This window comes from Entelurus aequoreus, linkage group LG07, assembly GCF_033978785.1.
Source record: "Entelurus aequoreus isolate RoL-2023_Sb linkage group LG07, RoL_Eaeq_v1.1, whole genome shotgun sequence".
NCBI lineage: Eukaryota > Metazoa > Chordata > Actinopteri > Syngnathiformes > Syngnathidae > Entelurus > Entelurus aequoreus.
In genome coordinates this window covers 47,447,075-47,472,633 of record NC_084737.1, presented here as the reverse complement: position 1 = coordinate 47,472,633, position 25,559 = coordinate 47,447,075, and the positions used below count along the sequence as shown (strand labels likewise).

General features: G+C 38.9%; 1 protein-coding gene across 2 annotated transcripts in view; it reads left to right on the top strand.

Annotated features, from left to right (window-relative positions):
• The first annotated feature begins 6,584 nt into the window (after nucleotides 1-6,584).
• The window catches only part of LOC133653935 (potassium voltage-gated channel subfamily D member 3-like), a 318,445-nt gene continuing 299,470 nt past the window's right edge, over nucleotides 6,585-25,559 (top strand). For both annotated transcript variants that reach the window (XM_062053781.1, XM_062053780.1), the window contains exons 1-2: nucleotides 6,585-7,059; nucleotides 7,881-9,060. In XM_062053781.1, the coding sequence (XP_061909765.1) occupies nucleotides 7,958-9,060 (1,103 nt within the window). In that variant the 5' untranslated portion in view covers nucleotides 6,585-7,059; nucleotides 7,881-7,957. The remainder of the gene's footprint in view (nucleotides 7,060-7,880; nucleotides 9,061-25,559) is intronic.

The window sequence follows — 25,559 nt, the reverse complement described above, 5'->3', positions numbered from 1 at the left end:
TTTAATTAAGTTAGAAAATATAATTGTTTTTTCTTTACATAATCATTAACCCCCCATGGAGTGTCCTATTTTTTTCCACCTGACTCTTTTTATAATATTCATTGACGACAGGAACGCGTCATATGAAATTTTACCGCAAACAACTTCCTAGCTGCTTCCCGCTCTGTCACTAAAATATATTGGCAATCCCTTAACAACCATACAGTCTCCTGTGGTGCCCAGCATTAGTACTTGTCTTGCAAGACAGAGTTGTCAAAATCCTGGTTGAGCTAGGAAGGTATACAAATATAGGTTTTTAATGATTGTTAATAATTGTAATTTTGCACAAAAAAAACCCTTTCCTTCTGAAGCACCCCTACTGTAGGATAGCAGGTTAGTACAACAATTAAGATTACTAGGTTCTTGGCTGTATAATTGAGAGACTCGCAATGAGACGTTACGTACTTAGTGGACCACAGAACAACTGCTGGCAAATTTATTGCACAATAATAAACAATAACACATGAACAGTGTGCTTTTTAAATTGTAAATACCCCCCAAAAATAAATAAAAATAGAGCTCTGTTGCAAAAATTCAAAAGTAGCAAAATAGAAGAAATGTCCTTTTTAAATTGTCCTTTCAAAAAGTAAATTCTACCCGGGTAGTAATGAATTGCACACTGTCTATATTCCTTGGTTGGGAATCCTTAGTTCTATTGTAATCCGTTATTCCATACTGATTCGGTTCGATACTTGCGACTCTGATGGTGGATCAGTTCAGTTATAGGTCACTGCAGAGTGTGGAGACCGATGCAGCTGGCCACACCACATCCAAACGCTACCTCTCCGCCGACTCTCACTCACTGGGACTGGCTCGCCATCATAACTCAAGTCCAGTTTGGAACCAGACTTCAGGATCATACAAAAAACCAATCTGCACATAGCAGTACAGAATGTAATCAGTTAGAATACTCTTTTTACTCTTAGTTCTCTTCCATATGGTACCATATTAACTTCAATTTTAAATCAATAAAGACAGTTACTCATTTTAACCATTTAGTCATGGACATATGAATACTGGTCGGTTCACACTGTACTCAATATAAGTCTGTAAGACTTAAACAGCAGCATCAAATCATGAAAACTATAGTAGCTTCACCTCTTACTTAAGACTTCAATGAATGAAATGAGTTACATCCATTTAAGGATTTCTACCTTTTTATCTTTAAATTATGAACTGTGAATTATCACTTTTTAAACCATCACAAAATAAAATAAATGATTATTTAACTGAAATCACATTTTGGTCATCATGTATTATAATGATTATCATTTTAATTGTATCAATTTAATAATTGAAATGTATCAACAGTTCCCCTTTAAGCTTTTAGCAGCATTGGAATGAATGCAGCTCCTCTGCTCACTGCTAAGGCTGAACACAGTAACATTAAATAAACCTCTCTTTTACACAAAACGAAAATACAATACAGTTATCCAATCGCAACATGCTAACATGTCACAAGGCATTCTTTCAAGACATCATATTACTCCAATTGGTTTTGTACATTATAACTCTGTGTCTTGTTATGAGACTCCTCTCTTTAGCGCTAACAGGATGGCTCGGCTAACAGGCTTGCTAGTAGGCCTCACTCACAAAGTAACACTTACTGGAGTTCTCAGCAGCACAAAACACAGCAATCCAGCTCCCACTGGAACCAGGCTATCTTATGCTGCTTTTCCAACACTTGTTTTGAAAAGTGACAAGTATTTTAATGTATAAACCTTGTCTTTGCAACACAACGATTTGACTCGTGCCTTCACTCTTTGACGTTCAGTGAAGGAATGTCTGGAATGAGAAAGGTGCATGTGACCTCTACTGGCCAACATGTGAATAACGTGCCGCGTGCATGTGTCATTAATTTAACCCTGTAGTGACCACATGACTTTGACACATCAAGTTTAAAAAAATTTTAAGTGACCAAAGTGACTTTGGCACACCATAGATTAGAAATGAATAATAGGAGAATATATTAGTGACACTATATTTCCATATGGGTTACACTTCTCATTAAAGTATTATAGTAAAAACCATTATAAAATTAAAAAAATCTCGCAAAAAAACTGTGAAAAAACAATGTAATATATTATTGTGGCTTTTTTTTTTTTTTTTACAAGTTCACTAGTTTAATCATAATTATTGCGATAAGATGTGGGTCTTAAGGTAAGTTATGGCAGTCTGGTGAGGTACATATTAGTGTACACCTGCGTATGCTTTATGTCACGGCCCGGGCGCACACTAGTGCACAATCATCTGTGCGGTGCGCTGGGCGCACCTCCAAGAGCGCGCCGGGGCACGTCACTCCGGCTGCAGCAAGCAGCTGCATTCAATCAATCATTAGCAATCAACACACCTGTCGCTGATGGGAGGATCTGCCTTCATAAGCCAGTGCGAACCTGCATCCTGTGCCAGAACGTGGCGATCTGTTCCTGTACAGTAACCCGAACTTCTCCACGGTACATGCATACTCTTTCTCTGTGTTTCTCCCACCCCCGTGTTCATTTGTCTTGTGTTCCTTCTTGTCGCTTCCTTGCAGCCTACCGTCGTTCCCACGTCACGAGCAATGTGTCTCGTCTCCCCGGGTTCCCTCTGGTTCTCTGGCCGCATCTTGGATCTCCACCTCCCGCCTGGACACGGATTTTGACGCCTCGTTATTGCCCCAACTTCCTTCCTGTCTCACGGACCTCCGAGCTTGTCTCGCCCCCTCCTGGACTTTCGCCTCTCGCTCAACACTACCGGTAACACTCAGCAGTTAAATCCTACACATAGCCTCAAACACACACGTTTTGGATTATTTACACACTCCATTCTATTGTATATATATATTTATTTATATATATATATATATATATATATATATATATATATATATATAAAATAGAGCTAAAACGATGTCCCTCCTGTCTGTGCCATCTTCTTCCCCTGTACAACCGTAAGACTTTAACTGCAAAAAGAGTAACATAAATAAATGTTTAAACTGTACTATTTGAGTTTGTATTTATTATTATTATATACGTTGAAAATGTTCAATTGTGAATTGTTAATATAATAAATAGTTTAATGAATAATTTTTGCAATGGGTGCCCTTTTTTGTGGTTTGAACACCGTTCCCCCAAATGTCTGTGCACATCCATCAATCCATTTTCTACCGCTTGTCCCTTTCAGGGTCGCGGGGGGTGCTTGGGGGCGTGGTTAAGAGGAGAGTATTTTACAGCTTGAATTCACCAACTCAAGTATTTCAATATATATATATATATATATATATATATATATATATATATATATATATATATATATATATATATACACACTACCGTTCAAAAGTTTGGGGTCACCCAAACAATTTTGTTGAATAGCCTTTATTTCTAAGAACAAGAATAGACTGTCGAGTTTCAGATGAAAGTTCTCTTTTTCAGGCCATTTTGAGCGTTTAATTGACCCCACAAATGTGATGCTCCAGAAACTCAATCTGCTCAAAGGAAGGTCCGTTTTGTAGCTTCTGTAACGAGCTAAACTGTTTTCAGATGTGTGAACATGATTGCACAAGGGTTTTCTAATCATCAATTAGCCTTCTGAGCCAATGAGCAAACACATTGTACCATTAGAACACTGGAGTGATAGTTGCTGGAAATGGGCCTCTATACACCTATGTAGATATTGCACCAAAAACCAGACATTTGCAGCTAGAATAGTCATTTACCACATTAGCAATGTATAGAGTGTACTTCTTTAAACTTAAGACTAGTTTAAAGTTATCTTCATTGAAAAATAAGGACATTTTAATGTGACCCCAAACTTTTGAACGGTAGTGTGTATATATATATATATATATATATATATATATATATAAATACTTGACTTTCAGTGAATTCTAGCTATATATATATATATTTATTTTATTATATATATATAAATAAAAGAAATACTTGAATTTTAGTGTTCATTTATTTACACATATACACACACACACACAACACTCATCTACTCATTGTTGTACTTGAAAGTACAATGCTTTGCAGCCAGAAGCACAGCATTTGAAGGAATATAGCTGTGGGCAGCATCTGTGAAATTTATTTTGCAGGAAAGGAGTGAGTTAAGGGTTGAATTGTCCATCCTCTTTCTATTCTCTGTCACTATTTTTCGAACCATACTGAACACCCTCTCTGATGATGCATTGCTGTGTGGCACGCACAAAAGTGCTTTCATCAAATGCACGAGAGTGTGGAATCTTCCATCTCTCCCTAGCATGGCCCAAAACCGGTCAATCCTTGCTTCCTGGGGAAGATCTTCCCTGGCAAGCAATTGGTACTCCAGTACTTGTACCCGGAGGCTGGTCAGGTCCAATCGCAGCTGCGGCAGACTTTTTCCTAGCTCCATAACTGCAAATGAAAATGAGCAAATTAAGCACAAGTGAGCTTGGGATATAATTGCTTTCTCTAGTCTTATCCTCTATAACAGGGGTCGGGAACCTTTTTGGCTGAGAGAGCCATGAAAGCCAAATATTTTAAAATGTATTTTCGTGAGAGCCATATAATATTCTTTAACTCTGAATACAACTAAGTGCGTGCATTTTTAAGTCAGACCAACATTTTTAGAGTACAATAAGTCTCTTTTTCTTTTTAATAACATTGTTATTCTGAAGGTAACCAATAATAAATTAAATACTTCTTACCATTAATGCTGCATGGTTTCGTTTCTCCAGTCAATTTTTCTGTCACTAGGAATAAACAAAGCACAACATTACTTATTAGTGGTCTGTCTCCTAGCACAGCGGTTCTCAACCTTTTTTCAGTGATGTACCCCCTGTGAAAATGTTTTTAATTCAAGTACCCCCTAATCAGAGCAAAGCATTTTTGGTTCAAAAATAGAGATAAAGAAGTAAAATACAGCACTGTCATCAGTTTCTGATTTATTAAATTGTATAACAGTGCAAAATATTGCTCATTTGTTGTGGTCTTTCTTGAACTATTTGGAAAAAAAGATATACAAATAACTAAAAATGTGTTGAAAAATAAACAAGTGATTCAATTATAAATAAAGATTTCTACACATAGAAGTAATCATCAACTTAAAGTGCCCTCTTTGGTGATTGTAATATAGATCCATCTGGATTCATGAATTTAATTCTAAACATTTCTTCACAAAAAAAGAAATCTTTAACATCAATATTTATGGAACATGTCCACAAAAAATCTAGCTGTCAACACTGGATATTGCATTGTAATGAATGAAATAGCCTACTTGATTTGATGTTCAGTTTATGAACTTACATTCATATTTTGTTGAAGTATTATTCAATAAATATATTTATAAAGGATTTTTGAATTGTTGCTATTTTTAGAATATTAAAAAAAAAATCTCACGTACCCCTTGGCATACCTTCAAGTACCCCCAGGGGTACACGTACCCCCATTTGAGAACCACTATCCTAGCATATTGTAATATATTTACATTTACACATAAGCGACTTTACATTTACCTTAGCACTGTGTTCAGTGACTCAAAGAGGTTCGCTGCTGTGCCAATGTTGCACACTGGCATGTGCAGAAACTTCGTCACCACCTCAGTTTTCGGATCGCAAACCCTGGCCAATATCACAAACTCCTTAAAAAAAAAAAAAAAAAAAAAAATATATATATATATATATATATATATATATATATATATATATATATATATATATATATATTTAGAAAGCAATTTTCACAGCAGCCACAACATTACTTTACAAGAGAAGTGTAAATACAAAATACATACTTTATCCGTCTTTCTGCTTGTGCTTTCATCACACATCAGACCAAAGGGTTGGTTTTGGCAAAGTTCCATCACTTCCTTGTCCAATTCCGGGGCAATGGCACCTATCTAATACACAGTAATGAAAACACAGTTGTTCTACAAACTGTACTGTACTTGCTGCTTACTAAAAAAAAACACTTACCTTTCACTATTTGAGTCGCCTATGTTCTGCCATTTGAGTACTGGCAAGCGATCTCTGAATCCGGGTACATATTCTTCACGGATTTGTTGTAAACATCCGCAAATGAGAATGGGATGTTGCTTGCAGCTATCAGCATAGTCATCTTTGTCTCGGCATATATTACACCATCGGGTCTCCATTTTGCGAGGTGGCCCATAATACTGGACTGTGACCGGTGCTGCGCTGCCGCCGCCTTGTGCTTCGCTCTCCGTTCATGAATGATTATATCATTTCGGCCACCGTGTTCAATTGAGAAGTCTGTTCTACAAAATTTACAGGCAACATACCCCTTCCCCTTCGAACTGTCCTGGATGAATTGAAATTCTTGTTTCCATTCGCTTTGGAACTTGCAGGCGTATTTCTTCATCTTGCTCTGCGTCGCCATGTCTGTATTCCTCGTTGTTCTGCTGCGTCTACTAATACTTGTTGTGCACTCCCAAAAGCCGAAGATGTTATGGCAGGCAAGTTTATATTGTGGGAAAGCGGACGTGAGAACGGCTGTCCCCACTCACACTCAGGTCCGCATTGAGCTGGAGGGGGCGTGGCCTCCAGCTCCGGCTGAATACCGGGAGTTTGTCGGGAGAAGGGAGGTTGTCGGGAGAGGCGCTGAATATCGGGATTCTCCCGCTAAAAACGGGAGGGTTGGCAAGTATGCTCTAACGCGACGTTTCACATGAAAGCATTTGAATTAGGGAGTGCGAGAAAGAGAGAGCGAGAGAGGGAGAGAGAGCGCTCCTCCTCCTTTTCCTCCGCCTTGTGTCTCTGCTCTCAGCAGCCGAGAAGCGAGTGCCTCTCGGCGGCGTGCTGTCTCCATCCCTCCGCTCAGCAGGATGGAAGGTGAGCTGACCAAGCTTTTGTACGTCCACTCGTCGTCACCTTTCACGCCTTTTCCAGTGTCTCTTGGTAACTTCATTGCTCCTTTATATTGAACAGACAGACATTTTTAAGGGGGGGGGGGTGGGAAAGAACAAAACATCACATAGACTGACGGAACTAAACTGCTGTGGAAGAGGGTCGCCTTTTATTGGATGGATGATTTCCAGTCGGTGAGTAGAAGCTAACATGTTTGTGTTAAACCTGCCTTTTTACACTTTTGTGAAAATGTGATAATAGGGTTTTGAGTCCCCATGCTAACTAATGTTGAGAATATAGTAATAGTTTAATAGACACGATCTGTTGGTGAAACTCAACAGGTTTGAATTGCTTTCATGATAACTAATTGTGCTACAGTTTGGAATATGGCTTCTTTTTAACTGTAACTAAATATCCCAGACATGACAAATTAAATTTGAAAGTTGTTAAGTTGTGGGAAAATGCCATATTAAAGTTTTCTATGCCTTGTGTTTTATATGAAGAGTGCTTTCTATGACACTGTCTGAGTGTTAGAATAGAAAGCCTGTATTGTCATTATGCACAGTATAATGAGATTTGAGTACGTAACAGTAAACACATAGTTAGTATAATATAAAATACTATATGTACAATTAAAAAGTACAAATATAAAACCACTGTATAAAAACATAAACAGGGAAAAAGAAAGTGGTTGTTTGTGTCTAAAGAGTATTTTTATTTTGGCCAGAGGGCAACAGGTTAAAGAGATGGGATCCTTTGAGATGTTTTTGGCCCTGCTGAGACAACTGGAGTTTTAGATGGCAGTTGAGGAGGGCAGGGGTCAGCCAATGATTTTTTTGTGCAGTGTTTTCCACCTTCTGCAGTTTCTTTCTGTAGAACATTAATCACCTTTTCTCACATGGCTGTTTTTCCACTTAAAAAGTTGTAAAGTAACACTAAATTGTCTCCATTCTGGTGACATGCCTCCTTTTCTGCTGTTCTCTCCTGCATTGCCTTGCTTTCTCTGTTTCTTTAGTTGGTGAATGAGCTAAGGTCAAGCTGGTTGTGAAGGTGCAGGACTTGTTCCCCCCTACGCCCCAGGCCGGAGACAGTATGGCGGCGGGAGTGGCGGCATGGCTTCCTTTCGCCCGGGCGGCGGCCATTGGCTGGATGCCTGTGGCTAATCTACCTATGCCCATGGCACCAGCTGAGAAGAACAAACGTCAGGATGAGTTAATCATTCTGAATGTCAGTGGACGGCGCTTCCAAACCTGGAGGAATACGTTAGACCGCTATCCAGACACCCTATTAGGCAGTTCCGAGAAGGAGTTCTTCTACAACGAAGAGACAAAAGAGTACTTCTTTGACCGGGATCCAGATATGTTTCGTAGCGTACTTAACTTCTACCGCACGGGCAAGCTCCACTATCCTCGCAATGAATGCATCTCCTCCTATGATGAAGAGCTGTCTTTCTTTGGCATTGTCGCGGAGATCATTGGTGACTGCTGCTACGAAGAGTACAAGGATAGAAAGAGGGAAAATGCAGAGCGTCTGATGGATGACCAGGAGGACAATAAGGATGCTAAGCTGCCCAACATGACCTTCAGGGAGACAATGTGGCGGGCTTTTGAGAACCCTCACACGTCCACAATGGCCCTAGTCTTCTATTACGTTACTGGCTTTTTCATCGCCATCTCTGTTATCACTAATGTGGTAGAGACGGTTCCCTGCGGCTCGGTACCCAACCATAAGGAAGTGCCATGCGGCGAGCGCTACACCGTGGCCTTCTTCTGCATGGACACGGCCTGCGTCATGATCTTCACTGTGGAATACCTGATGCGCTTATTTGCTGCACCAAGCCGCTACCGCTTCATGAGGTCTGTCATGAGCATCATAGATGTGGTGGCCATCTTGCCCTACTACATCGGCCTGGTGATGACTGACAACGAGGACGTGAGCGGCGCCTTTGTGACGCTCCGAGTTTTCCGTGTGTTTCGTATCTTTAAGTTCTCCCGTCACTCTCAGGGCCTTCGCATTCTAGGCTACACTCTGAAAAGCTGTGCCTCAGAGCTGGGCTTCCTGCTCTTCTCCCTTACGATGGCCATAATTATATTTGCCACCGTCATGTTCTACGCAGAGAAGGGCTCAAGCTCCAGTAAATTCACCAGTATCCCAGCCTCCTTCTGGTACACCATCGTTACTATGACAACCCTCGGGTAAGAGCACCTCTTTTATATGGTTGCAAGTACATGTGTATGCCTGTGTGTGTGTGTGTGTATGTGTGTACGCGTGTGTGTGGCTGACTTTGTGGCCCAAAAAAGACTCCCACTGCTTCTGTAATATGTGCCACATTTTTCAGGACATATGACAATTTATGTACAATGTCAAGGCTATAGAGACACAGCATTCAGTTTACGGATGTTTTTATAGCTAATGGTGCTCTTCTGGGGCACAGCAGCCATCAAGATACTCTCGTCTCTCTTACTAATGGTTGTAGCCTGTCCTTTATACGACATAGATAAGAGAGACTTGGGAGATTACGTTCATAGAAAATAGGGTGAGTTGAAAAGCATTGCAGTGACACAGAAACAGTGGCTTGGAAAACAGATTACAGTATTGTTTCCCTTTCTAACCTGCCCCGTGGATATACGAATGCACTTTCAAAGTGAATTCAAAAATTCACTTTATGTTTGATGGCCCTGCCTGCTTCCTCAGTTGGCATTTTGAGTTACTCTAGTTGATGGCTTTGGAAATTAAGTGCCTCTTGATGTTCTGATGTACACCCAACAGCCAATTGATTAAGTACAACGGCACAATCTAGGGATGTTCAATACAAGAGCTGTATCAAACATTCAGACTAAACAAAGACTGTGTTACCAGTGTTTTGAAGAAGACTATCAAAGATATATTGATTTAAAAATATGTTCAATAATGCAGTTATAGTTTGCCGCATTGTAAAAGTGCATTGAATCATACTGAGGCTTCAAACTGTTTGCCCCTTTCAAGGAATATTCTGTAATTAAAATACCAAAATAAAAATTCCATTCACAAAAGTTATTATATATTTATTTATACGTTAGAAAAAAAAAATGCACTACAACCTATACAGGTGAATCTAATAAAAAACGTTGGTCAATGTTTCAATATTTTAATTCAGTATTTAAAAATTCACAACAGGTGTTTGATCCATGAATCAACCAATACATTTCCTGCTTCAATTAGAAAAGGTTATTTTCATCATGCTGTTCACGTTTGAACATCATCAGACTAGGGATGTAAAAATAAATGGTATATTGATAAACCGCGGTAAAACTCCCTACGGTTTATTATTACCGTTTAAATTGAAATTATGATAAAACCGTGATTGATAACCACACTTTGATAGACTCACGAACTGTTGACATTGCTCATTTACTGAAGAAGCAAGATAGTGCTAGCTCACTATCTATACTAAATGCTAACATGAATACAGGAGACATTAATGTATTCCCCCATTAAGAAACTGCGTAACCTAGTTTATACAAATCTAAACTTGTACAAACACATTGGTGTTTGAACAACTAAGCTATTAAAGTGTGCACCTTGAACCTACAGGCTGTGCTCTCTTTGCACAAAGTAATCGATCCACAGTAGCCTTCAAGGAACAATAACAGGAAGTAGACCATGTGACGTCTAATAAACTTTAAGTGGAGTGCCCAAACAAACATTTTTTTTTCTTCATCAAAACATTTACAAATTAAAATGGAGGATGATAAACATATTAAATCACTAAAACAAAAACAATATGGATCTCAAGATGCCAGAACAATATTAATTGTTTCTTCTGCCAAGAAAGTATTTGGTGTGTGTGTATATATTTTTTTGATTGAAAAACATTTGGTTAAAATATGTTGATGTGTGTATCAGTACTTTTTGAGCACATTCAACAATTTTGTGTTAATAGTGATAACCGTGATAATTTTGGTCACAATAACCACGATATGAAAAGTTCATATCGTTACATCCCTACATGAGACCATGACAACGCCTGACAATTGATCAAGAGTATCTTGTGGGGTTTTAAACAGGATGTTCTCAGAGGAAAGTAACCACTGAGCTTAGAATGTCACAGATGGTCATCAACAGGTTCCAGAGATAGAGAGAGACTGGAAAACGCTTTAAAGAAGTTCACCTCCTGTGAATTTTGCCATTCAGCTTGTTAGAAATAGCAAGTTTAGCAAAATGTACTGAAACATTCAACAGTTGGACATGTGCATTCAAAGGTTTTGAGATGTTCAAATTAAGTTCACCTATAAAGGTTGCAGTGTATTTAGTTTCATCCTGAAATTTAATCTGAAAGCAAAATATTTTTGGGAAAAGCGTTTATGATGCTGAACTCATCTATCGTTTTAAACTGCAAGCAAGCCATACAGTTTTTCTATTGGATCTCAGTAAATGAACACTATTGTAGCTGTAAGAGTCAGTTGAAATGCTTTAAAAAGAAAATTGACCTGTTATTCATGTATTGTTGCACTTATAACCCTTAGGAAATGTATGGCTGTTCTTCTTTACAACCCATATAAACTTTGGTTGACTTTTACAGGACAAATGTATTTGACTTACATCATTGTATTTCCGCCAGTCATTTTATGGCAGTGAAAGGAAGCAAACACACTATGACATTTGCCCTTTTGTGTGTTTGTATTCCTAATGATAATATGCTTCTGTTCTGAGCATTAACTGGTTGAACGTGTTACTCAGACAGAAAGGCTAAACAATTCAGTACCCTTTCAGAGATGTGGAGGCCAAAACAATGTCTTGGTGGCACTGGGCATCCTTATCTGTCTGTGCAGCACGAGCACAGCCGTGTGTGGAACTGTGTCAGTTTCCACGTCCTTCCCACACATGCTAAATAAAACGCAAAATAGTGCTCTCAAAACGGTGATGAGTGTTGATAAATCACATTGTGCGTGCTAAATAATTATATTGCTATCTTCTCCTCCCAGTATTGTGGGCGTTTAATGATTGGCATGTATTTTGCAAATTAATGAAGATGGAGACGCCAAATGGATAGGACGCCTTATCCTGCTCACTTAACAGACGCAGTCCACTTTGCACACGTTTAGTAGATCAGCTTTGCGTGTGCTATCAGGTTTGCACGTGTTTTAGTACACAGAAAGATTACGTAAATGAGGCCCTTAATCTCTCTGTTGTTAGCTACCTCTGAAACAAGCTAACTATCTCATTGAGTAGAGTTGAAGACTGTATCCTCCAGATGTCTGTGCTTTTCATGTTTTCACCCACGGTGTTGTTGCCAATGGCCACAACCATTTTTCTCTTCGTGTTGCTGCCAGTAACCAACTCGCGTATGTTTGTTTCCTTCCGGCATGTTAATTTTGTTTTTGTCGACAATTTTGACAAATTGTTTTTCCTCTAGTGGACAGATACATTTGCTGAAAAAGTCGTCCACAATATGCTGTTTTGCTTAATAAACATGCATCTATTCCCACTGGAGTGAGACCTGACACACTAATCCGACATGTGTTAATTGTACTTTGATTGTGGGAGAGTGTGTTGTGGACTTGTGTACACTACTGTTTGTGTGTCGTGGAGGTGGGGTTAGTTGTTGAGCTTGGCCTCATCCATAAAGCAAGGCCAGAAGTGGGTGTCAGATTGACTAATGATGTGGCTTACTACATCTGCTGACTAATGTAAACCTGTCTGACATTGTGGCCTCTACACTTGGTTTACATCATAAACACACAGAAATTCAACTGCATAGTTGTCTATTTGCTTTGGAAACCAATATGTCTGTGTAATTATACACAGGTTTTGTGATACCTTGAATTTAGGATTTTCCTGACCAGGCAGAACCAGTTTGTTGGGGTCGTCCAGGTATTGTTTTTGTCACCACAGACTGTCAGAGTGTTGTGTAGAGAATTATTGTTAATGGCGGCCGCTGTTTAGAATAAAATGAATGCACGAAAACATAAAATTAGAATTATATATTCTAAATACTGGTAAGTGTTGTAGTATACCCCTCTGACTTTGTGCAGATTGATTCTCACTCAATGACTGTGGGTGAAAATGTGAGTACTGGTAGAAGAACATAAGTGTGAATGATTGTTTGTCCACATGTGCCCTGTGATTGACTAGCAACCAGTCGAGGGAGTAGTCTGCCTTTCGTCCAAAGTCAGTTGGGAAAGGCTCTATCACACCCATGACATTTTTGGATATTGTTGGAAAACAAAAGGAGCTCATATCCTTTTTTGGGTCTCAGCTTTTACCAAGCCAACTGAAATTTAAATTAAAACAATAACGACGTTATTCACTGGTAATTCACCTATCCAAAATATTTTTCTGTGTTAGTTTGCTAACTGACCAAGTGTGTTTGGTGATCTTCTTTCATTTCAATTGCCTTCATCATTAATGATTCCCTTTTAGTCGTATTAAGCCTGGCAACATATCCAACACAATGTGTTTGGTGTGATCATTTGAAAGGACAATAAAAGACAGCTTCACTCTTTGTTTTCTGTCTTGATGCCTCTTGGCTGAATGCTTTTGTGCCTCCAGATTATGTAGTTTTAGAACCTTTTTTCAGACTGTTGCATGTTAAATTTTGTGTTTACATGCACTCTGACTTGATTCGCATGGTAACATGCAGGAACAACAATTTCCTGCTTGTGATTCCTGCTTGCTGTCGGTTCATGATGCCTTGTCCACTGTGGCTTTTTAGGGCTTTGTTTATTTGATAATAATCTGACCTCAGAATCCATAATCCTCTCCCTAAGCAACTATGAAATAGGTCTATAGCTTTTTAAAGTGCTTTTCCTATATCTCATGGGTATGGAAGTTATATATAATGATATGAGTGTCACTAGAAGCTGTGCTGTAACTGTAGAACAGAAGGTGTCTATTTACTACAGCCTCCGTCTTAAAGTACAGCAGACTGGCAGAGGACGTTTTTTCTGACTTTGCAATCAGCCAGAGAAAATAGAAGTCTAAAATGTCTCCATTGCTTTTTTTGACCAATAGGGTTAAATAAGGTTTAACCAAGCAAGACACTGTTAGTGAGGCACTAACTATGCCTGTCGCCCTCGCCTGTGCTGACTTTATGGCCCGGCTAAAAAGCTTAGCTGAAATCCTACAAATGATGTACAAGCCAGCACACAGTGGCCAGGCTTAAAACTAAATCACAAATATTTTGGACTAATGGAAGAATTATCTTCTCTTGGTTGCAATGCAAGTTGTCATTTGAAACTTTGATTTATTATTTTTTCTCCCTGCAAAGCAGGCTTATTATATGTAATACTGTACATGCTACATACAGTATTTTACAATTTTACCTCAGATGGTACAGGCAACCTAATCAATATGTTTGCAGCACAAAAGAGGAACAAACAAGACAGTATTCTTCAGTATCTTGTCGATTTAAATGGATGACAATTCCCTGAATTATATGCGGCTGGCAGTTATTGTAGCTCAGCGACACAGTCAATTAATTACAATCTAACCCTGTGGTACCACAAATTATTTAAAGCAACATATTTCAGAAGATATGAATGATAGTCATTATTGCATTTTGTCACATACATGGTTCTTTGACACTCTTGCTAGTACATCAGGGACATTTTGTGCTACTGAATGAGTATACATCTTTTTTGGATACTATTGTAATTATAATGCAATATACATAAGTGTATGACTAAAGGGTTCAAGAGTTGTTCACCTAGTTTATCCATAATGTAAATAGTTTTACTGATGTGTACTTACCTATCCTGGAAACCTACACAAGTAGTTGAGATTTAGTTATTTTCAAAACATCTACGTAATCAAAAATGTTTTAGTTTTGTTGTTCTTAAGGCTCTTTCTTATGTATACTCATTCATGTGTGTGTGATCTTGTTAGATGATATATATGAAGAAAATATGAATACCACTTCCCTGAAGCATTTAACTGAACGTTAAGTTTTTGGGCAATGTTAGCACTGCTTTGGTGCAATTTATGTAAATTGGCTACATTTCAAAGCGATATTTCTATAATCACTTATGTATATTGCATTGTGTTTAAAATATTATACTCCAGGCCACCAATGAATGTGTGTTCTGAAAGACCATTTGTTTATGCATCATGTCATTTTTACAGATGCCTTATGCACCAAATCATTAGTGTAGCCCTGTTTTACCACGATAAATACTCTTATCAAAGACCTTCTTCTTTTGATCACTGCTTCTTTAAAATCAATGCTCTGCTCCAGGTCTCCCAGACAACCATAGCAAAACTCTCACAGTTGCTGTGTGCCATGCACAATTTTATTTCAAAGTGCACAGCAAAGATAAACAATAAGTTAATGCATGTGCACATGCATTTATGTCTGTTTATTTGGTTTGTGTGTCTTTAAAATATGCATTCAACTCTGTCCCCTTTTTACATGCCATCACTTTCATCAACAGTACATTAATTTATGGGGCAACAGCTTATGAAAAAAACTATGATCAATGCAGATGAGCTAGTATTGATTTGAGTGTTGTAGAACAATGTGTTGGCCTATAATGGTGTTACTACCACTACTAGAGCTGGGCGATATTGGTCAAAGGTCATATCACAATATTTTTTTCATATCAGTCAATATCGTATTTGGTTATCAATATAGTTTAGAACAAAGGCACATTATTGAGAATATTGAAATAGAAAGAGTAAAAATGGGAAACTTTGTAGGTGTTATTCGATGACAAACTAAGCTGGAAACTACAAATTAATAATATAGAACAACATATAAAAAATTATTGTGATATTAAATACAAAAAAAGTACATACTTAACAAAAACTCATTCCATTAATTTTACTGAACTTTTGTTGAATCATACATTTCTTATTTAATTGTTTATCGTGTTCAGCCTTGGTTTAATCATTTTGGGTTTCAGCCACACATTTTTATTTCGGTTCACCCAAGTTGCAATATTTTAATGTTCTCTGTTGACCACAAAAAGAGCAGTTGAGTTAAAAATTCTAAGTTATATTGGGAGGACAGGTGTCATGTCTTGTCAACTTGATTTGCTGGGCTGAATGTTTTAAACACACGCTCAGTATGATGCATATTAACTAACACCCACTAATACCTCAGGAATAAGCATCATGAGGACAATTAACTTTCTGACAGTGTCAGTTTTTTGTAGTTCTACGCTCGTATTTTTATATTTATATGATCGAATAATAACATTAAGTTTGGTACTTTGTGTGTAATTCTGTAATTTATCAACACCCCTAAATTAAGTCAACGGCAAAAGTACTGCAACTGAGTCCAGTTGTCAGGGGATGTGGCCTTCACTATATTTGACCCGCTATCAGTTGTGACAGAATGTTTGCCTTCACTCTGTGACATCTGTCAGTCCTAAAGCAATGACTTCACCTGTGTGGTCTTCGTGGGAAAGTAGGCAGTTTGACATTTGATTTTCAAATTCCATTCTGGCCGAAAGCATGTTGGGGGGCACATATGCCAAGATGTTGTGTGCGGTTTTGAACATCTTGTGGAAAGAGCATCCTTTAAAGCAACAGCGCAATGGTGGCTTGCCAGCTCTATCAACCACAATCAATGAACGATGCTTGAGATTTGCTGACCTTTTCTATAGACGCAAGGAAGAACTTGTAAGTAATGTCCTGCTATGGACACAGAGACACGGCAAGAGGCAACAAAGTTATTCTCTTTACCCCCACAAAACGTACCGAAAAAGAAGCAAAACCGTGGCCCTAAAACCAGGTACGGACCGTAGGCTGGGTTACCTGTATCGTTGCACCTCCAATAAGCACAATTATATATATGGACAAAATGTACGTTCATCAAACATGGTGAAAATGATTGTTAAAAGATACTGCAGTAGTAAACAGTAGGGATGCGATACTCAGTATAATCCTGCACGGGACAATCTGCTTTAATATAAAAATTGAAAAAAATGGTGATATTAATCGAGATCGGAAGAATTGAAAAAAATTAATAGTGATCTTTTTTTTTTTACCATATCACCCAGCCCTAATGTCAACTGGTAAGCTGAAAATCTGAAGGCACTGATGAAAGATCGGGAGAAATGTCGAGAAAGAGGGAAATTGGTCCGGGCTACTTAGCCCAACCAGAGAGAGAGAGAGTTTGGTTGAAAAAGTGAGCAGTGAGGCTTAAGTAAGGTATAGTCAGACGTGCGCCCTGACCACATGTCCGACAAGATAGCGAAGTAAGACACATTTTGCTGCTCCTTCTAGACCAGGGGTCGGCAACCCGCGGCTCCGGAGCCGCATGCGGCTCCTTGACCACTCTGATGCGGCTCAGCTACATGCATGCCGACCCCCTCGATTTTCCCAGGAGACTTATGGATGTCAGTGTCTCTCATAGACTACTCCCAGGGAAAAATAATCCTATTAACACTCTAATTACTATATAAAGGGCGTGCCCTAAATGCACTGCAGTAATTGTCCTCTATAGCATTTACTTACAGCATGCCAGGCCAGCCACATGTTGTATGTTGTTATTACTTGCTCACACAGGAGACAGCAAAGCATAGTTACTCATCAGCCACACAGCTTACACTGACGGTAGCCGTATCAAACAACTTCAACATTGTTACGTTACAAATATGCGCCACACTGTGAACCCACACCAAAAAAGAATGAAAAACACATTTCTGGAGAACATCCCACTGTAACACAACATAAACACAACACAACCATTACCCAGAATCCCATGCAGTCCTAACTCTTCCGGTCTACATTATACACCCCGCTACCACCAAATCCCCCCACACATCAACCCCCCCCCCCCCCCTCTTCGTGGTTGGTTGAGCGGAAGAGTTAGGGCTGCATGGGATTCTGGGTATTGGTACCGTCAGTGTAAGATGTGTGGCTGCTGAGTTACTAGCCTTGCTGTCTCTTACGTGAGCAAGCTAAAGCTGCATTCCACTTGTGGCCGAGCAGGTACACTGATTGGGCAGACTGTAGAGGGCACCATATGCAGTGTCATCACGCTCTGATATTCGGGAGTCTCCCGGGAAAAATGAGAGGGTTGGCAAGTGTGACGCAAGCGACATTCATCCAAAACTCGCGGGCTGCACTAACATCCAATTCCCACATTAAAGTGCGTGCCGGTGCGTGTGTCTGAGACCCCTGGTTAACATAGCACAAAGCATGTAAGCTTTGTATGCGGTGTTTTTCATTTTAAATTTTAAAAACATTTTTGTGGCTCCCATTACTTTCTTTAATGTGTGAAACTTGCCAAAATGGCTCTTTGAGTGGTAAAGGTTGCCGACCCCTGTTCTAGACTGTTTCTCTGCATTCAGTATAAAGCTTTGGAAGTGCTGTCTGGGAGTGTTTACGACCGGGGAGTTGATAATGAGGGTTGACAACTTAAGTTGGCTGCTTGAATCCTTCATTTTCATCCATGTTTATTGGTATCTTGTCTTTTGCGAGACAGTAAACTATTACATTTCTATTCAGGAAGTTATTTTGCAAAATATATTGTCATTGTTTTATTTCCTAGCCCCAACTTCTACTAATTTCTCTGGGGGCGAATGAAAGACAGGACACTCTTTGTCTTTTTATAAGAATCGTTCTTAGCCTTTTCTTAGTCGTGCTCAGCGTTGAACTAACCTGCTCTCATTAAGTGTCTGCACAAATCATGACATGCATACATTGTGACTCCTTTTTGGCTTGTATGCGGCAGCAGTAAATATGTGTGAGAAATATGCTCTACTGTGGAATGAATGAGATAATTTACGATACACGATTATTACCCCGTTCATCAAAAACATCTAATCATGTGGCAAGAGTTTTTGATGAGTCTTTCAGGGGATTTACTATTGAAGGATGCATAAATACTGTATGTACTACAACTAGCGATGAGGATTCAAAAACGATTCTTGTTCAAAACTGGTTCCTAGTGTATCAATTCCTTAGAATTGCTTGTCCAGGGTGTACCCTGCGCTCCGCCCGAATGCAGCTGGGATAGGCTCCAGCCCCCACGGTACCCTGGAGAGGGACAAGCAGTAGAAAATGAATCAATGGATGCTTTCTTGATTCCCTTATCTATGCCAGTGATTGAGAATGACGTCATTGCGTAACATGCATAGTGACATCAGACAGCAAAATGACGGCGCCCAGACAAAACAAAATCCTTAAAGTATGGCTATATTTTACAATAAAAGATTGCAACAGCGCTACTTGTAATGACTACAAGATTGCTATTTCATCAAGAGGAAGACATCAAGCAATATGCTGACACATTTGAAAGCACAGCATGCAACAACTATAAATGAAAGCCGCGTTTTTGAACCACGCCAATGTCATTCCAGCAGCAGTAACGCTAGCACGTCATCTGGCGTAAATACAATAGGTACTAACTCACCGTCTCCTTTCATCCCGGCAGAGAAAACAGTACACCCAGGACAGATAAGCCATGAATAAGTTTGTGGTCCAAAGCTTGCACCCATTTGCCGAAGTGCTCCTGATTTTCAAAAGGTGAACGTTTAATTGTAGTCGGAAAAAAGTTGCATGTTTTTCTGCAACCACATTTTTACTCAGTCATTTCCATTACACAGGTAAAACTAAAAAATTGAATATCGTATAAAAGTCCATTCATGTCAGCAATTCAACTTCAAATGTGAAACAAATATGTGATATTAACCCATTACATGGAAAGTGAGATATGTCAAGCCATTATTAGAATTCTGAAGATTTTAGCTTACAGTTTTTGGAGACCCCACATTTTGCTGAGATTTTCAATTGAAGGTTTTGACAAGCATAACCTATAATCATTAAAATTATATCAAAAGAAGGATTGAAATATCATGAGTTGCATGTTATGTATATGATAGTTTCACTTTGTAAATCTAAACAAACCATTCTAATATTTTGAGTTTCACCAGTATATTTTCTCACGTAATGTCAACATACGTTTGATTTTGTTAAATTCTGCAGAAGAATATTTACTTATATTTTTTTTCCAAAGTATCTTTTTTTCTACGCCATGCGCCTCTTAAAGAGGAACTGCACTTTTTTGGAATATATGAAAGACATGACGACGGATGTGTTTTTTTTTAATGCATTGTAACTTGTAAAAAAACTTCAATAAAAATCCACTTACAGCAAAGCCAACAGAAGGTCCTCTATTTCGCCCATAAAATCCAATAAATAAACATTAAAAAAAACGCCATCAATAGTCCATTTAAATTTTGTGATTTTAATATTAACCGAGTATTAGTGATATTGTTATTATAAGCGCTAACGCAGGCAAACTATTTATAACCGCGCTGAGATCACAAGCCTGTGTACAATTTCGACATAATCGACTGGCGATGTGTTTCCTCGCTTCCTTGCTCCCCGGAAGTTTATTGTAGATCATAAATCATGCATCTCACCTGAACAGAAGTCTGAGTAGGTTTTCCGACAAGTTGGTACACTTTGACAGACATTTAGGACCCGGAAATGTCGAGAACGACACGAAAAGACGTTTGGTCCCCCTTTTTCATATGAATTATGGCTGTTCTTCATCTACATTGAGATACAGTATATGAACATCCTTGCAGTCGGCATCCTAAGGACAGCAGACGTTGCACAGTAAGTGATGTTTTATTATGTTTGTTGGCTCTCATAAAGTGTGCAGGGAGTAATAATCAGTGATGAAGAAAAAAAACCAAAACATTGTGATGCGTTTTTTTTATTAATGCGCCGTGTATGCTTAAAATGATCAAAATACGTAAATATTAAAGGCCTACTGAAAGCCACTACTACCGACCACGCAGTCTGATAGTTTATATATCAATGATGAAATCTTAACATTGCAGCACATGCCAATACGGCCGGGTTAACTTATAAAGTGCAATTTTAAATTTCCCGGGGAACTTCCGGTTCAAAACGCCTTTGGAGGATGACGTATGCGCGTGACGTAGCCAGTTTAACAGAGGTATGGCTTCCCCATTGAAGCCAATACGAAATAGCTCTGTTTTCATCTCATTATTCCACAGTATTCTGGACATCTGTGTTGGTGAATCTGTTGCAGTTTGTTCATTGCATTATGGAGAAAGAAGCTGAGCAAGCAAAGAAGAAAGTCGGTGCGAAGCGGAGTATTTTGCGAGGGAAGTCAGCAACACAATACAGTCGGTGTTTCATTGTTTACATTCCCGAAAGATGCAGTCAAGATCGAAGAACTCGGACAACAGAGACTCTTACCAGGAGGATTTTGACTTCGTTAACAGACGCAGACGCGATACCGTGAGTACGCTTCCAAACATTTGATCGCTTGCTATAACTAGCTCGAGCTAGTAGCTAGGAGCTACCATAACAAACACTTAGGTGTTTGTTATGCGGGATTAATTTGTGGCATATTAAATATAAGCCTGGTTGTGTTGTGGCTAATAGAGTATATATATGTCTTGTGTTTATTTACTGTTGTAGTCATTCCCAGCTGAATATCAGGTCCCACCCGCGCGCTTCTAAACATGTGATCGCTTGCCCGTACGTGCGTGTCACGTACGTAACTTTGGTTAAATATATAAGCTTTATGAACCTTGGGTTAGGTGAACGGTCCTTTGGGCTGAGTGAGTGTGTGTGTTGTGCAGGTGTTTGAATTGTATTGGCGGGTTATATATACGGGATCCCGTCCATATTACCCGCTCGAGCTATAACTAGCTCGAGCTAGTAGCTAGGAGCTAGCATAACAAACACCTAGGTGTTTGTTATGCGGGATTAATTTGTGGCATATTAAATATAAGCCTGGTTGTGTTGTGGCTAATAGAGTATATATATGTCTTGTGTTTATTTACTGTTTTAGTCATTCCCAGCTGAATATCAGGTCACCCCCGGCTCACACAGCATCTTCCCTATCTGAATCGCTTCCACTCCCCATTAGTCCTTCACTTGCACTTTCCTCATCCACAAATCTTTCATCCTCGCTCAAATTAATGGGGAAATCGTCGCTTTCTCGGTCCGAATCTCTCTCACTTCTGGCGGCCATCATTGTAAACAATAGGGAACTTTGCGTATATGTTCAATTGACTACATCACGCTACTTCCGGTAGGGGCAAGCCTTTTTTTTATCAGATACCAAAAGTTGCGATCTTTATCGTCGTTGTTCTATACTAAATCCTTTCAGCAAAAATATGGCAATATCGCGAAATGATCACGTATGACACATAGAATAGATCTGCTATCCCCGTTTAAATAAAAAAAATTAATTTCACTAGGCCTTTAAATGTTATCATAAATGTGTCCGTTACTACATCACTTACATATATACTTACATCATGTGTATAAAACCTTAATGGAGGTGTTTGGATGTTTTTTTAAGGGCTTTGTAGGCGGAATGGATCAGCTCCCATAGGCTCTATTCTAAGCAGATCACATTTATTTAATATTTAGAACGCAAAAAATAATAATACAATAACATCCATTGTCATGTCTCTCATAATGATTGTGAACAGTCGGCAAAATTCCCCAAAAAGTGCAGTTAAGACCTCACTTTTGGCTTTGTAAGGTCATGTTACCTCTAAACTAAACCAAATAGATTCTGGGGGAACAAATGTTGACAACGCTGTGGATACTTCCTGAATGTTTCAAACCGCACATCACTTGTCCATTGCTTTCTTTGGACACAAATTGAGCTGGCAAAAATAGTCAAATGCTTTAAAATGCTACAAAAAAAGCACACGAAGTAACAATTAGCATAGTAGCTGAGGACAGTACTGGAATACTTTGCTTTGACATGCGCAGAACCCAACATAAACGGAAAGGTGTGTTATTATTTGTGTTATGGCGCCACTGTAGGTGCTGACTAAGTAGTGACTTCCACTGTAAACAAACATGACTTTGTGCATCTCGGCTTGTTCGTTATCACGGTATTTATTTATAATTTTTTCCTTCTGTTCACTACTTTTGCTTTACCTCTCTTTTTGAAATGGAGAAGTTCCGTGCTTTCTATGATGTGATTATGTACGGATTGCGGTGCGTCTTTATGTTACAACAATCCGTGTACGTGCCTGAGACTAGCAGTTAGCATTTGAATTAGCTGTAAAGTCGTGAATAAAACAGCTTGTTTTATTACGACAACGGGATCCCTTCTTTTATTGTTACATCAAATCATGACACTCAAGATCATACTTTAGTTTTTGCTAGTCTCGTTTTAAAGGAACAAACTCAACTATATATAACGCTACTTATGTATATGTTGAATGGAGGGAGACAGCAGCAAGACAATCGCTTCATTCCGAGATGATTAAAGATAGTCCCTGCTCTACCACCAAAGTATAGCTGGCATCAAAGACATGCGCAGTGAAGATAATTGTAACCCAAATTTCTGAAGATGTGTTTTCAGGCGCTACAATCCGAAGTACTTTTGGCACAAACCACCCGTCTTGATTGGAATTAAATTTTGATCCGAACGTGTGTGATCGGGTCAGAATATTACGAATGGTGTGTTTACATGAAGTATTTTTCATTTTTAACCTTTTAATCCGATTAATTGTGTCCATGTGCACATAGTTAATTGCCGGATGAAAAGTTCATATTGTAAGACATACTTTGTACAACAAAGCATAGTTTTAATCAGTCTTTTCTTCGTAAATTAAACATTTTGTACAATTTGGGGTTCTTAAATCCAGGTTGTACTTCCACTGTACTGCAAAACAGCATGTCCCATTGAAATGAAGTTAAATTAATTTAATCCATACTTCTCCACCAAAAGAAAATCATTGTAAAATGTAACATCCCATCCATCCATCCATTTTCTACCGCTTGTCCCTTTTAGGGTCGCGGGGGGTGCTAGAGCCTATCTCAGCTGCATTCGGGCGGAAGGCGGGGTACACCCTGGACAAGTCGGTAAAATGTAACATGCTTTTGAAAACTCTTAGAGAAGACATATTGCATGAAAAACAATACAAGAGAATGAACAACAAACGACAGTTGTTTTATAAATTAATGGAATAATGTACTGCATTTAACTTGAAGAGTGGACTTTTACGGTATCGCCTTTCAGCTGCTTCTCCGTCAAACACATCATCAGCATCTTCTCCATTTGTTCTTTCATTCAATTCAGGAATATGGTGCAGACTAGCACTGCTATGCTTAAACTGCTTCGTACATGCTGTGATAAAAAAAATAGGAATTCATTATTGTGAATAACTAGTCAATCTTATTTTGGATGTTTGTGTCTATAGCGTGATGGCTTGCATATTAATATAACTGTGACTGTGTTTTAGGTACTGGCATCAGTGTATGGTCATGAATACATGCTATATTCTTTTTGTGTGTGTTCTCGTGCACGCATTTCACAGCCACCTTTGGCCTTATGATGGTTTGTATAACTCTCACCTCAACATGAACCCACTGACGTTACAATATTCTATTTATAACCTACTCTACTTCCTATTCTATTTAAACTATTATGTACGTACCATCATTCTTGTGGGCTGAATCTGGGATATTGGGTACTAAATTTTGTGCCAACACGTGTGCTGGTATGACAGTTAAGGTCCCTGAATTCTTGAAATATTACCATATGAAGACACGTACACAGATAAACATATACAAAAACATCCATCTCTCCCAGCTCAACTTAGACCTGCCAGATATTATTTTACATATTTTTTTCTCAACTTTCCCTCTGTTTTTCTGTGCCACATTGTTTGATGTAAAAAGAAAAAAAGAGGATGTTCTTTTACTGTGTGATGTAAAATGTAATATGAGAGAACTAGAAAACGGTTTATTTTCCATCGCTCATTGTAGCCACACTCATGACTGTAGGGTGAAGGTTTGTACTTCCGGAAGTGTTGTACTAAATCAGTCGTTTAGTGGTTTTCCCTAACACCAAAATACCTGGGAATCCATGTCACCAACCATGCTACAATAATCAACATGACCCCAAACCATGCCACAACACTAAGCTTAATGCAGTCATAAGAAGCATACAAACTTATTGCATGTCATGAGAGCCTTAAGTAACACAGCTAACTGATAGAAATAAAATATTCTAGAGATTGTTTGATTAAAGACACAGAACAGACCAAATAAGCCTTAATTATACCCCACAATCAAAGTTGCCTTAAATCGAGGGCTTACCTGGACTGAAGCCCAGGTAAACAACCCAATCAGGGGCCCCCGAGTTTGACAGCGGAATGCAATGATTGTTGTTCATAGCTGTTAATAACAAACAGCTCAGCTTCGTCTAGCAATTGTTAAAGTTAAAGTACCAATGATTGTCACAAACACACTAGGTGTAGCGAAATTATTCTCTGCATTTGATCCATCACCCTTGATCACCCCCTGGGAGGTGAGGGGAGCAGTGGGCATCAGCGGTGGCCGCGCCTGGGAGTAATTTTTGGTGATTTAACCCCCAATTCCAACCCTTGATGCTGAGTGCCAACCAGGGAGGTAATGTGTACTTTCTCTTTCAGCTGGGCTGATTTTTCCTACTGCTCTGAGCAGGGCTAGAACTAACAAAGCTTGTGTGGGTGACCAGCGTACTACCATTGAGCTAAAACACAGGCACTGTCCCATATCGCCAGAACTGTACTCAAAGTTGACTGGCTTTTATTACACTTGGACAGACGTGTATGCGGCTGTCGTGAAGAAAATGTATTCATCAACTAAATTATTTTGAAAATTGGTGATATTTTGTATTGTTGCTGTTCAGTTGAGTGAAATCATGATTATTTTTTTTAAACTGTTTTTTGGCAGGGGATTGGGGTTGTTGAGGTTGGGGGGC